This window comes from Ambystoma mexicanum, chromosome 10, assembly GCF_040938575.1.
Source record: "Ambystoma mexicanum isolate Mex_15411 chromosome 10, UKY_AmexF1_1, whole genome shotgun sequence".
Classification (NCBI taxonomy): Eukaryota; Metazoa; Chordata; class Amphibia; order Caudata; family Ambystomatidae; genus Ambystoma; species Ambystoma mexicanum.
Genome location: NC_090932.1, coordinates 602,863,816 through 602,876,897, shown reverse-complemented (window position 1 = coordinate 602,876,897; position 13,082 = coordinate 602,863,816). Strand labels below are relative to the sequence as shown.

At 46.0% G+C, this 13,082-nt stretch overlaps 1 protein-coding gene across 9 annotated transcripts in view; it reads left to right on the top strand.

The window, feature by feature from the left end:
- Positions 1-4,049: 4,049 nt before the first annotated feature.
- The window catches only part of LOC138491581 (putative serine protease K12H4.7), a 1,111,489-nt gene continuing 1,102,456 nt past the window's right edge, over positions 4,050-13,082 (top strand). For 8 of the 9 annotated variants that reach the window (XM_069618167.1, XM_069618163.1, XM_069618161.1 and 5 more), the window contains exon 1: positions 4,050-4,255. In XM_069618167.1, coding sequence (XP_069474268.1) covers positions 4,088-4,255 — 168 coding nt within the window. In that variant the 5' untranslated portion in view covers positions 4,050-4,087. The remainder of the gene's footprint in view (positions 4,256-13,082) is intronic. The other variant, XM_069618164.1, reaches the window with a different exon arrangement.

Below are 13,082 nucleotides of genomic sequence, written 5' to 3'. Positions count from 1 at the left end.
ATCGCGTGAAAAGGACTGCGTGTGCTGTCATCAGCCGAGAACACACCCCGCAGGCATCCCACACCACAAGGGACCCCCCCATCACCCGTGACCATACCTGCAGGCAGCCCACATCACATGGGACCCCCCCATCACCTGTGACCATACCCCTCAGGCAGGCCCCTGGCTCATGTCCCCCCCCCACCAGTGACGGCAACCTGCAGGCAGGCCCACCTGTGGATGCAGTAACGACACCCTGAGATTTGTCACAATGCATAGGAGAAAGGTTTGCTAGTGTGTGATGGCTCTATGCACCACCTGTGAAAGGCACATAGCAGACTCACTGACATATGATTGTTCTTTGGATTAACTGTGATAGGCACATAGCCAACAGACTATCATATAATGGCTTTGTGTAACACCTTTGATAAACACATTGCATACACACTCGCTGATGTGTGGTGACTCTATGCATCACTTGTGATAGGTACATAGCAGAGAGACTTGCTAACTTGTGATATTGTGTGTACATACTGCGATAGAGAGAAAGGACACAGACTTGCTGACCTGTCAGGGTCCCCGTGTTTAACCAGTGATAGATAAAGTGCAGATGGATTCACTAATGTGGGAGTGTATCATCTATAATTGGTAGAAAGTAGGCAGGCTTGCTGACAAGACAACTCTTTTCGTTCCCTTTGACAGCCACATAGCAGACAGAGTCGCTGACATGAGAAACCTCTGTGCATAACATGGAATAGTTACAGAAAAAAGAGAGACTCACTGACTTGTGATGGCTCCATGGTCAACCTGTGATAAAGTTCAGACAGATCCACTAATGTGGGAAGGATCTGTACCTGTGATAGGCACAGAGCACACAGACTCGGCTAACACATGATGTCCTAGTGCATCACATGATAGATACTACTTAAGGGCCTGGCCTTCTTCTCCCTTGCTGTGCTCTTCTCCCGGGCTCAGTGTCAGATTGCCAACCCAGTCACCTCCAGCCCACCAGCCAATTACAAGCCACATGCCCTTCCATACATCCAGCCTTGCCTGGGTGTCCTCATCGTTGTCATCCTTCGCTAAGGACAAAGACAAGAACATTACCTGTTTGTAATGGATAGGGAATGGACAGGAGAAACCTCTGTTTTTCCAACAGGCAGACATTACAATGTGTCTTCAACAGCCAGAGTCCATTCCCAAGCTCATGAGGACACAAACTCACAAACTCTTGCCGGGTCATTGAGCCGCAAATCACCTCAATCTCAGCCACGTTCTCTTTCCCTCATTAGGATATCATCTGCACTATCCTGGCTCTCTCACCAAATAATGCTTATTAATTCAATCCAGCCCATCCTCCATGCTGTTGACATCACCAACCTCATCACCGCAAACAAATTCAATGCAATATTTATCGCTGAAACTTGGCACTCCCTATACCAATGTCTTTGATGTTCTCATCTCACCTGGGTACAGCATTTAAAATGTTGGCCGCACAGAGAAGGTAAGTAGAGGTGTGCCAGTTATCCACAAATCAGACTCAACCTATACCATGCTCAGTTAAACGGCCATGAAATCCCCATTGCTTCTCTCTTGCCACTTTCTAGCACCGCATATAGATATAATTACATTTCATCTGATTTATCACACACCTCCTCTAAAACACTTCTGACGCCATCACCTCAGCATCAATCGCAAACATCTTCCTCGGTGACTTCACTAACATCAATAGGGACTCTAAGCTCCACCTCATGGATCCCCTGGATATAAAACAATGAATGCTAAACCCCACAGACATCATAGGATATATACTCCACCTTGTCATCTCAGCATCATTCCTATACACTGTCTTAACCGTATCCCACATGACTGGAGAGACCACGCTTCCACCCTCATCCGCCTTACTTCTAATGTCCCGTCAAACAAGGGTCATTGTCAAACGACCATGTCCTTGAGTTTCTCCATTGAGGACTTCCCCTTGGAAGCACTAGACACAAACTAGCAACTCTAACTCCACCACCCTCCAATGCTGACAGTTCCTTATTAACTCTCAAACAACTATAATGGAATTGGTTGATGCCCATGACACCGTTATTAACGGTGCCGGTGCTTCCGTCATCCCCATTCCCATTGAGTCCTACGGGAGTCAAATGGGAATGGGGATTTGCCATTTACCGGTGCCTGACTTCCCGGAACACTGGGGTTGTAATCCCCCGGTGTTTCCGGCAAGCCAGGTGCCACTAAATATTGCAAGTCCGACGGCAACCCGCTGGTAGCACCGGCAGGGCTACCGCCGGACTTGTAATGAGGCCCATTGTGAGATTACATTATTTGCCCAGGATCACACACTTACACTATACAACGAAGCAGGGATTTTAACCCACTCTGCAATTTGGGCACGGCCATCTTCTTCCATGCTTTACTTGGAACAAATATTGAAGTTTTCGGTGTCAAGACCTACAATAATAAAAAAGAAAGGAGAAGATTCAAGCTTTGAATCCTCCCGTCCCGTGCACACTATATAGTGTTGGATAAACCAACTACTGTAATCTGAGGATAGAGATTTAAATATAGAAAATAATTTTCAACAACAGTAATTTTTGTAAAACACATTTGTGTATATATATTTTTTGTAAAGAATAAATTGCATACAAGAAACAGTGACAATGGTATTGCACAAAGAAGAAATAATTGGAAGAATTGTTGTCAGTAGTCCGTTATTTTCAAGTGGCGACGCGTTTCGAGGGAAAATGCCTCTTCTTCATAGGCCTAAAGACAGAGTATTAGTGTAGGAATGGAGATGTGTGTCGATTACTGCCACCACAAACTGGTGTGTAGACGGATGTAGCAAGAAACTGCTTCCAAAGTGATGCTGTAGATCGGCAAGGTGATTATAGTTTTCAGTAAGAATAAAGTAACAGGAGCCAGTTAAATCGCTGTGGTGAGCCGAACCTGTGCCAACCCGTCTCTTGTAAACCTAGTGTGGGGCCGCTTTGCCTCCTTCTCCACTGGCGTCAGACCTACAATAATACTGTTCTATAGAGTAGAACACTCTTGCAAAATCCACAAATTGCATAGTAAAGCATCATGACATATAAATCCTTATAGCAGCATGTTGAGCCAAAATAATGTCAGTGTACCTTTATTTTCCACATCCTGAATGGAAAACTATAAGATGCAAAAGGCAAAATATCTATGTACTCACTTTATTTTCAGCGCTTTAAGACACACAATAAAAGCTACAAAAATCACTTTGGTGTGTAGATTTGTCACAAACCTCCAGTGTGTTGTTATGCATGGTTTTAAAAACATTCAACTGAGGACATGAAAGCACACTTTACGTTTTAGGATATCAAGCTATTAGACGTTATGGGTGTGAACGCATTTTAAAAGGGTGCTTTATTGTGTTGCTCACTTTAACTGTAACAGATTTGCAAGGTGACTGGTGGTCTTTCAGTTGGAAAGTCACCATTATGAATAAGCAAGGCTCTGCTGCCGATGATAAAAGAAAAATAAACGTGTTGTTGGGTTTATTAAGCGGATTCTGTGTCGCGGAGGAGCTGGGACACTGAAGAAACAAAATGCATCCAATGTTTCTGATCCTTTGAACTGTTAGCAGCTAACATTTCGTTGCGAGCCTGCCCCTGTATTTTCTCATTTTTCATTTGTACGCTGTTTGTATGGCTCTAGCCATATCTGGGTGGGTGGGGCATCCAAGTGAACGTGGCTCTGAAGATTGCGGAACACTGCCTGCCACAAGCTACCATGGGGATGCAGGATACCATACAACACCGGAAGAGGATATTTTAGAACCCAGTTCTCGCGCTTTAAAGCACAAAAATAGAAACAGCAAAAAAGAAAGGGAGAAGCAGGGAATCTGGCAGCAATACGAGACCCTAACACAATTAACATTTTAAAATCTCTGTCGGAGTACTGTCCAGTGTTTCGTTAAAACCAAATCGTAATCCTTGTCCTGTGTGCATTCATTATTACTTTAAGGAAACGGATGTTTTTTTTTTTAGGACCGCAATCCTGACAAAGTCACATGTGCTGTTCATCAGCTGATAAGTCATATGATCCGTTCTCTGGCTGTCTCTTCAGTGCAGCAATGGCTCTCCCGCTGCTATTACGGCTCCTTTGTTCGCTGTGTACATTGTGCCTTGCTGCTAGGTACCAGAGAAAGTTCGTCAGCATACCTGCTACCTCCGTAGAGGAGCACTGGTTTGAGCAAAAACTTGATCATTTTGATGGAGCAGAACGCAGAATTTGGAAACAGGCAAGTTAAACAACAGAGCTGTAATTACGTGTACGTTACACGTGCAAGCTAGCTTAAAGTTAGTAAAAAAAAAACGTTTTTGCATTTTCTGTGATTTTTAAAAATCGATTGCTTTTTGTTAGACACGGAATATATCAAACACTTTCGAGCAAACAAAAAACGTTTAGTGGTATAGTCCTGAAGAGAACATTGAAGGGCAGCAGCCTTTACCAGTACGTTAATTCAAATGTGTAACTGCAGTCCCTCCATGAAAGCGTTTGGGTAAGCATCTTGAATGAGCCCATTTTACCAAATTTAAAAATAACTTAAATCAAAACTGTGGTCTGACCAATTTAAAAGTACCATCGGAGCTAAAATTGCTCCCTACATGTAAATCCATACCTATGCTATCTTAATGTTGCAGTACTACCGTTGCAGAATTTCTTTTTGGAAAAGAAATACCATTAGCAATATCTATTGGTGATGAAATGACGTCTGTTCTGCAGGAGCAAATTGACGAGTAGGCTCTATAAAAGCCTAATCTGCCCTTGCACTAAAAACCAATAGTGATGCCAATCTGCCAATCATAGAGGTAAGACAGACCTAGCTAACAGATCTACTTCTTTTGCCCTTTGTGGGCAGAGGGCAAGCTCTTAGAACTTAGCAGTGTGAATGTGAGACCTTAGCAAATCCTACATCAAAAAATAACCAATCGTACAAATAACTATTCAAACGCTATAAAAAAAACACCCCTGTAAAAGAAGTCAGAAAATGCAGAACAAATGTGTAGTCACTCTGGATACTTTAGCATGGAGGAAAAGGCAAGAATTGAAACCAGTCTCACTCAAAGGTTATGTTCCTGAAGAAAGATGCAATAAGGGCACTAGGGGGTGCAACTATAACCAATGTGACAGGGGCTACCAATAGTACCGGATTCCAAATCTTAGGTGGGTCGACTCCTGTTTGAAGGTGGTGAATCCTGTTGGTTACAGATGATGAGCTAGCATAGAGTTTGGTTCAAGCGGCGCTCCATGCATTTTGAGGTTGCCATCGAGTAATGGAGTCGATGGGTCCCCAGAAGTGGTTTGACAATTGAGCTTGGTTCGAAGGAGTGTTGCTAGTTCTGATCGTTAAGTGTTGGGATTTGAGTTGAGGTTCGATGCAAAGTCCTGATGGTTTGATGCTTGTGGCAAAGACACCGGTGGTCTGAAATGGTATGCTGGTGCTAGAGCCTGACTGGTGACATGCCTCTTGTAAAGACTGGAGGGGGGTGTGAGGAGAGGCACAGAAGACCTCAGCCAAGATTCTCTTTTACGGTAGGAATGGACGAGCAATCAAGGCCTAGCTTCTCTGGAAGTGATGCAGGCTGGTTCTTAAGTACAGTGTAGTCCCCAAGCCCCCACAATGGAATGTCCACACACTGTATTAGTTAAACACAGTCTTTATATAATTAATATTTAAGGTTATGTACAATAACATGATAACTCACTTTGTACTCGGTTATCTATAATGGCAAACATACACTTCTACGTGGTACCACAATTACTATTGGATATCTTTAAAGTGCATCAACTGTATGGTTAAATGTCACACAAATCAGTTTGGAAAGGAAACCAACAATAGATATGAGGATAAGAGGAAAACAGTTGGTTTAGAACAATTGGCAGAATACTGGCCCTGATACCTAGACACTGTTCTGTGTGGAGATTCCCCCCCCCTCCACCCCCACCTGGGAAACCTGTAGAAAAAGATATATCACAAGCCTAGTCCATGTATTGTTCACAAGCGACTTCCCAATAGTTCTGCAACCCCAAAGTTTCTGGCGTTGTAGCGTTCCTCGTCGGTGAATCGACGGCCCTTCTTGAATGCTCTCCCTTTGAGGCAGGAGTCGCTGGTCGTCGAACATCTGACGGAGAACAGGGTGAGCTACGACGGTGAAGGGGCAGCTTCGTTCCTAGCGGTGCTCGTCGACTGGGTAGCGTAAACGTCCTGCAAGGAAGAGGCACTTCGATGTCAATAGTTCTGGACCGCAAAGAGGTTGAACTGTGGCCCAGCAAGGGCGTCGAGTCATCGGCGTCTCTGTGGTCTTTGGCTGGCGGGAAACCCACCGGCAGATGCTCCTCTGCACGTCGACGGCCTGGCCTTCTCCAACGGGATCAGACGGGCGGTGGTGCAGACGAGAGCGTCCTTGGATCAAGACTTCTTAGGCAACGGGAGCACGGTGGCTCCGGACAGCGACGGCAGTCGTCGACAGTGGCGGACAACAGTCCGGGTGCTTCTTCTTGGGATTGCGCAGCAGTCCCCGTCTCGGGTCGGCAGCCTGTTGTAGGTCTGTCTACCAGGGAGCTTTGGCAAAGATCAGCTGGTGCACGATGGTCCCTCGTAGCTCGGGAAGAGGGTGCCTTACCAGTTCCTCTCGGGGTCAGTCCTTGGAGACACAACAGCTTTCTGATTGGTGAAGAAGGGCAACAGCAATTCTTCTCTTCCAGCAGGGCTTCAAGGTCAAGTGTCAGTTTCACTCCAATTACTCTTCAGCTCTGAACACTTCTGGACACGATTCCTAGCAGTGAGAGGTCTCCAGATATACTGTTGATCTCCCATTAATTCCGCTGGGTCACACTCGAGCATCCAATCACTACGAAGGGCATTCAGCAGTCAGTCAGCCAAACAGGCGCACGGCGCATTCAGGCCATTCTTCTCCATCCAGACACTCACAACACAGAATTTGGATTCGGACAAGTACCACGCCATTCAAAACTACACACTGCATTCATACCAGTTTCGGGCAGGTTTGTCTCAGTCATTGTGTCAAACACCAGATACTAGACATCCACAACACAGAATGGGTATTCGTCACACACTCCATTCACCCAGGCCCCACCCACAGGTGTACCCACAACACGGGGTCGTTGGGAAGGCTCCAGCCAGTCTGGTCAGCACTTCCCGACACTACCATATATGGAACTTCCACCCACCAGCCAGTCAGGGGGAAGTGCCAGTCAGGGCTTCCCGGGACTTCGTGAAGATCAAGGCAACAGGCGATGGGAAGGCAAGAGGCCATAGGGGCCATCTTGTTCCCATCAGGAATCTACCGATTCCAATGACAGGGCCTGGGCTTCCCAAAATGGAGCACGCTCAGGGCACCAGTCAATTCAGCACAGAGCTGCCACCAGCCCATATCCTGCTCTGAAGGCCACACACAGGTGCTCAAATACATACACTAGGGGCACAGGGTTGTACCCCCCCACCCATAGGTGCCATAAGGGTATCCCATGGTTCTGTTCACCAAAACCAAAAGAGAGAGCTGCACCGCCAGGAGTCCCACATGAACTCCTGCACAGAAAACACGACAGCACACACGATACAAAGGCAGTCAAGGACAAGGATACGGAGGCCCTGTCCCTCTGATGTATTTCCAGCATCACACCTCTGCTGGGATGATGCACCGTTGAAATGGTGCCAGGGATGCAAGCAGTGATTGGAAGGGCCGCACTGTGGGTCCTGGTAATTAAAAAGCATTGAACACTGTTCGAATTTGGTTCAAGCAGTGAAACCGGAGACCTGGCTTCTCTGGGTGCTGTGATACCCATTGCCGGGGGTCTCCAGGACAAGGGGAGCCCTTTTCAGTCTCTGCTGTTCTAGCCTTGTTAGGTTTGCTTGCAGAGTGGGAGGCCATGGATCTGTCGCCTTAATGTACCCTAGGGATGGGTAGGGAGCAAAGCTTTCCTCTGACTTGGAACACTACTTCACTTCTGGCAGAGGGATTTAGAAAGGCATACTCTCCCAACAGGATTCAGCTGAATTCTTCCTGATGTCCTTGAAGGCCCAAAAGCGAATTAAAGAAGGTAAAATGGCACATGGGATTGGATGAAACCAAGCCTGCTTTAAGGAGTCCAGTCCCTGTCCAATTGACCCTTTCCTCCTGATGCCATATCCAGATGGATTTGTACTGTATGAAGTGGAGAGGATGGGAAGAAAAGAAAAAGGCACACCAAAGCAAGACTGTTGAATCCTTCCTCATGCCTCTTGTGCTATGTGTAAATCTGCCCCTCCTGCAGCTTGCAGCTTCAGAGGCTCTCTACTGTTCCATGCCCTAGTGTGAGGCTGTTCTTTGATCTACAGTTTCATCTTTGAAGCCATGTGGTCAAGAGATCTCCAGGTGGAAGCTACTAGCAGGGAGGAGTTAATCATCCTCACAGAGAGAGGGGCAGGCATTCTGCCTTTTGTCTTATTCACTGGTCACTGGAATGCAGACAGGCTGCCTGGAATTCACATAGCCTCTCATAGGTTGTCTAAGCTCACAGGGTTGACCCTGGTATAGTCCAGTTGGATGAGGCTTTAATTATGCGAATCATCAGCCACCATACCATAACCTTGGTATGGCTTGTATTTCAAGACTACCCAACCGCCAGGTAATAGTTTATCAGACTGAGAGTCTGGGATGCTGAATTCAATGCAGACTCTGCCTGGAGAAGCGTTATACAATGTAGAGAAGATGCTGCAGTTGTGTCAGGAGAAAGGTAAACCAGGGCACATGTGTACAACACCATGCTTTTGGCATGAAGGTTAACAAAAGGTTTGTCTGGTTAGCAAACCACGCTTTTCCAAGATGGATTACTCTCATGTTATGGTTACTAAAAATCCTAAAAGTTAGGGCCTCTACACCCTTGCCAGATGGCAATTCTTCACACTTTGCAACTCCCGTCTGCATAAGTGTACTTTGCCTCCTCGCAAACACACACATTTTGACGTTTCTACACCCTACAAACATCGCAGACTTTATCACCTTCCATAAATTGGATAGCTTTTTATTTATTTATTGCTATGGCACTTTTGCCCTTTTAAATCATCCTAAATACTCTGTATAGTCATCCCCTCCGAATATGTAGCCTCAAATTTGTGCACAGAGTGGTAAGGATTATCCATAGAGCATCTCGCATGCCTATTTCCTCTGTCATCCATACCGAAAGCATCTCCTTTATGTTCTTCCAAGTGCCGCCACAGATTTTATTTTAATTCTTTTTTGTTTCTAGAAAAGCTTCCTGACCATTCACCAACTTTGATTTATATTTTAATATGATTTTTAAACACTTTGGTACCCAGGCTACCAAAACCATCTCAAAGAGGCCCTTTTTAAATTAACAGTATGGATATTAAAAAACACATCAGACTCCACCTGCCTCCAGGGCAACATACCCCTTGACTCATCCCTGCTCGTGGAGTATTGCACCCCTAAATGGATGGATGGAATATTCAGCCATCCCAATCCTTCCTTCTTGTCTGTGCAATACCAACCAAACGTGGACAGTTACTATTTCCTGGTCTTTCCAAGACTCCCTCCATTGCCCCATCAGAAGTCCTGGATGCCCGCTTGCCCTATTCACAACATCCATTTAATCTCTTACATCGCGTATCGGCTCTCTTCTGACCTTTTTTGTAGACTGACTTGTAAAACTGAAATTGTGTGGTACACCCCTTGCCCCCTGCTATTGTCAGCAAAAGTGCCATCTGGTGAGATCGGGCATCAAAGCAACATTTTATTTGATCTCAACATGCTTAAACTGGGCAGTGGTTGATGTGCCCTCATTAAAAAAAGGAAGACCCTCATTACACAGCACATTAGCGAAGCCTGTAAATAAAAAGCATAGTCCTCTACCAGGCTATGAAACATTGTTTTCGGCTCCCAGCTGGAACCCTAATTCTGTGGGCGAGGAACAACTTCTACATTGGTAAGATCTCGTATGAGAACATACATTGTCTGCACAGCTTCCACTAACCATTCCCCCGACTATCCCCTCCTGAAGGTCTGTATCTGTATGGTCAAACTTCACTCTGATCACTAATGAGCTCGCTAACAACCATGCCTCCCTCAAAGCCACCACAAACGAGAATGACAACCTTCCTCATATCAATTAAGGGCCAACTGCTCTTGCCGCTCCTTCAAATCATTGCTTGTCTTTCAAAAATACCTCCCCACGTTACTCAAATAAGGCTTTATATTGACACTTCTAAATGGCCAGCAGCCATACAATTTGCGAAACAAATAGATTAACAGTCTCTGCAAGGATTTGTAATCTGAGTTCATACAGATGCAGTCCCAAAACGGCAATCATTTAGACACTTTTATTGATGATGCAGTTGATGTCATGGACAAATGGAGACCATGACTGCCGGTACCATTCAACAACACAAATCTGATTGTGCTATTAGCCTTACTAATGGGATTTCCATGCTTACTGGTTCACCTCCTACCCCTACTCATTGAACAGCTGGTCCAGATGTGGGGATTCAGATACATTCACTGCCTGGTCTTGATTGAGTTCCCCCAATTTTCCTTTCTGTCACCAGTCCTCAAAGTATACCTGGAGCTCTCCTCTGTGGCTTTGATATCTCGGTCCTTTATCACGTGGATCACTCTCACATTTTTACATGAATCTCAATTTCACCAAATGTATTTTATGGCTAAAATGCTGGCTATTCGGCATGAACATCAAAAAAAGGATTCAAACCGCCATTAGTCCCTAGTGCCAACTTAGGTTTTTTTATTAAATTTTTTTAGCAGCAACCAACCTTAAATCGCCAAGAAAGCTCAAATGGCTGCTGGGTTTTAGCGTCCAATCTTGCACAAAAAGGATCCTTTATTTTTCCTGGCCATCGACCTTTTGGACAACAGGCCAACCCTAAGTACTGTCGCACCTGCATGAAGGCAACAAACAACTCACAGGTGTCGCCATCGTAGCCCTTTTCCCACTGAAAGTGGGCCCTATGTGATGTTATCGGAAAAAAATAATCGGATAATTTCTCCACAATTGTATGTGGGGGAGACCCTCCCCGCCCCCGCAGCACCCTACCTTAACTCCCCTACATTATTTATTTGCCTAACCAGTGACCCCCTACGTGTCACTCGGGAGCAACATGTTGCTCACTTAACCCTAAAATGTTGCTCGCCAGTTGCTCTGGGCCATGGTCCAGAAGGCAGTGCTGAAGGGAGAGACCTTGGTAGCAGTATAGCTAGGACTCCTCAACTGTGACGGAATGTTGGCCAATGAGCATGCTGTGGTTCCAGTTTTTATTTATTTTACATGTAAGATTTTGAGTTTGTTGCCACGATGCAAATTATTTTCCAGAAGATGTCCATACTAGTTGAAGTGTCATTGTTAAAAAGTTGTAATCTTCAGATGCTTTGCCCAGCTGGCAAATGCATTAATGAGCAAAATGATTGAACATTGCGGCCCCTTTCTTTCAACATTCCATTGTGGCCGCAGCCTGATTGCGTGCACCGGACTGCTTGCAGTGCCTGTCTGCTCTGAATTGTGATTAGGCCCTGTTCCGCTCCTTGTACCCCAATCACGATAGCCGGCAGGTGAACGCCGGCCCCCTACTAAAGCCCTGTCCAGGCCTGGCTGGGAATGCAGCCCCCCCTTTCTGTCACGTGGGCAAATACATGTTTCATGCCTGGTAGGTTTTCGGAGCTCCCATGGACTGTGGCATCCCTCCCACCCACCATCATGTGAGTGCTGACTGTTGTTCTTTTGCCGGCTTCATCTCTCAGTGACTCTCACCCTCTGCCCTCTTGGCATTCTCATTGGTCTATTTTTGTTGCCATATGTCCCCCTTGTACTTCATGACCTACCCTCTAGACTGACTCTTTGCAAATCCTGAGCTCCCTCCACACTGCAATCACTTCTGCACTGCTTTGGTATAATACCTGTGTCTCAATACTCGAATTTAGGTGTGTTTTCATCCTGCATTGATTATGTTTGCTGTTTAGAAAATCGAGTTTAGGTGTTCTTTCCACCTGTATTATTATATTCTGCTAGTTAGATACTCAATCTACTCCCTTACTCTTGTATTGTTATCTGCTTCTTGTTCGCTTGTACCCCCCCACTGCTTTTTCCCATTCCTATTGCCTTCTTTGTGAGCCTGCACCCTCATGTCAACTTCCTCCCACATGCCCCAGTTGCTCAGCCTGGTTAAGTGCACCACACTTTGTCCCCCTTCACAATGGTGCTTTCTATCTCACCTATTTTCTTTAACTGCTTCTCTATCTCCTATCCCTCACAGCTCAATATGTCTGGTAGGAAGAAACTTAAGAAGGACACACATGGCTTCAGGCCATGCCTTCCTATCACCGACACCTACGCCATTGCATTCACCAGAGAGACTCTCGCAGACATCCTTTTGTAGTTCCCTCCCCGACCTTTGGACTCTACACATGGTCGCTCTTCTCTCTTCCTCACACATCAATGGTGGCACCCACTGGGAGGTCCTTCTTGCCTTCTCCTCGACCTCCATGGTCATGATAAATGTATATCGAAATGGTACCATCTTGGTACAAGGGCCTCAACCCAACCCCTTGTTGATAGGCACCTTCCTCCTCACTGGCTCCCTTGCCATCAGCCACTGTTCCGGCTCTCTTTCTTGCACTCCATTTGGCCCCTCTGCCTTTTCTTGCCTCTATTTCTCAGGCACTTGTGCTGCTTATGTGGGGGCCCTGTGTCCCTCACTCCCCCCCCCCCACCCATAAGTCTTTCAAAAGTGGCAATCTGCTTTACGTTGTCACGCTTGACTCTCGCTCTGCAATCAAGCACTCTTCCGGCCACCTCTTGGAACACCTGGACCTGATGTTCTTGCCCTCACTGAGACCTGGTTTAAAGACAGCTCTATCACGAGTTTTGACACTCTTCTCCCCGAAGGCTACAAGATTCTCTCAGAACCCAGGTCCAACAGACCAGGAGATGAAGTTGCCCTAATCTTTCCAGAGTGGATCCCTGTTTCCACAATGGCCACTCGGGCCTATTCCTCTTTCGAATACCTAGTCTGCAGTCTCTCACTCTCACTCTCGTGT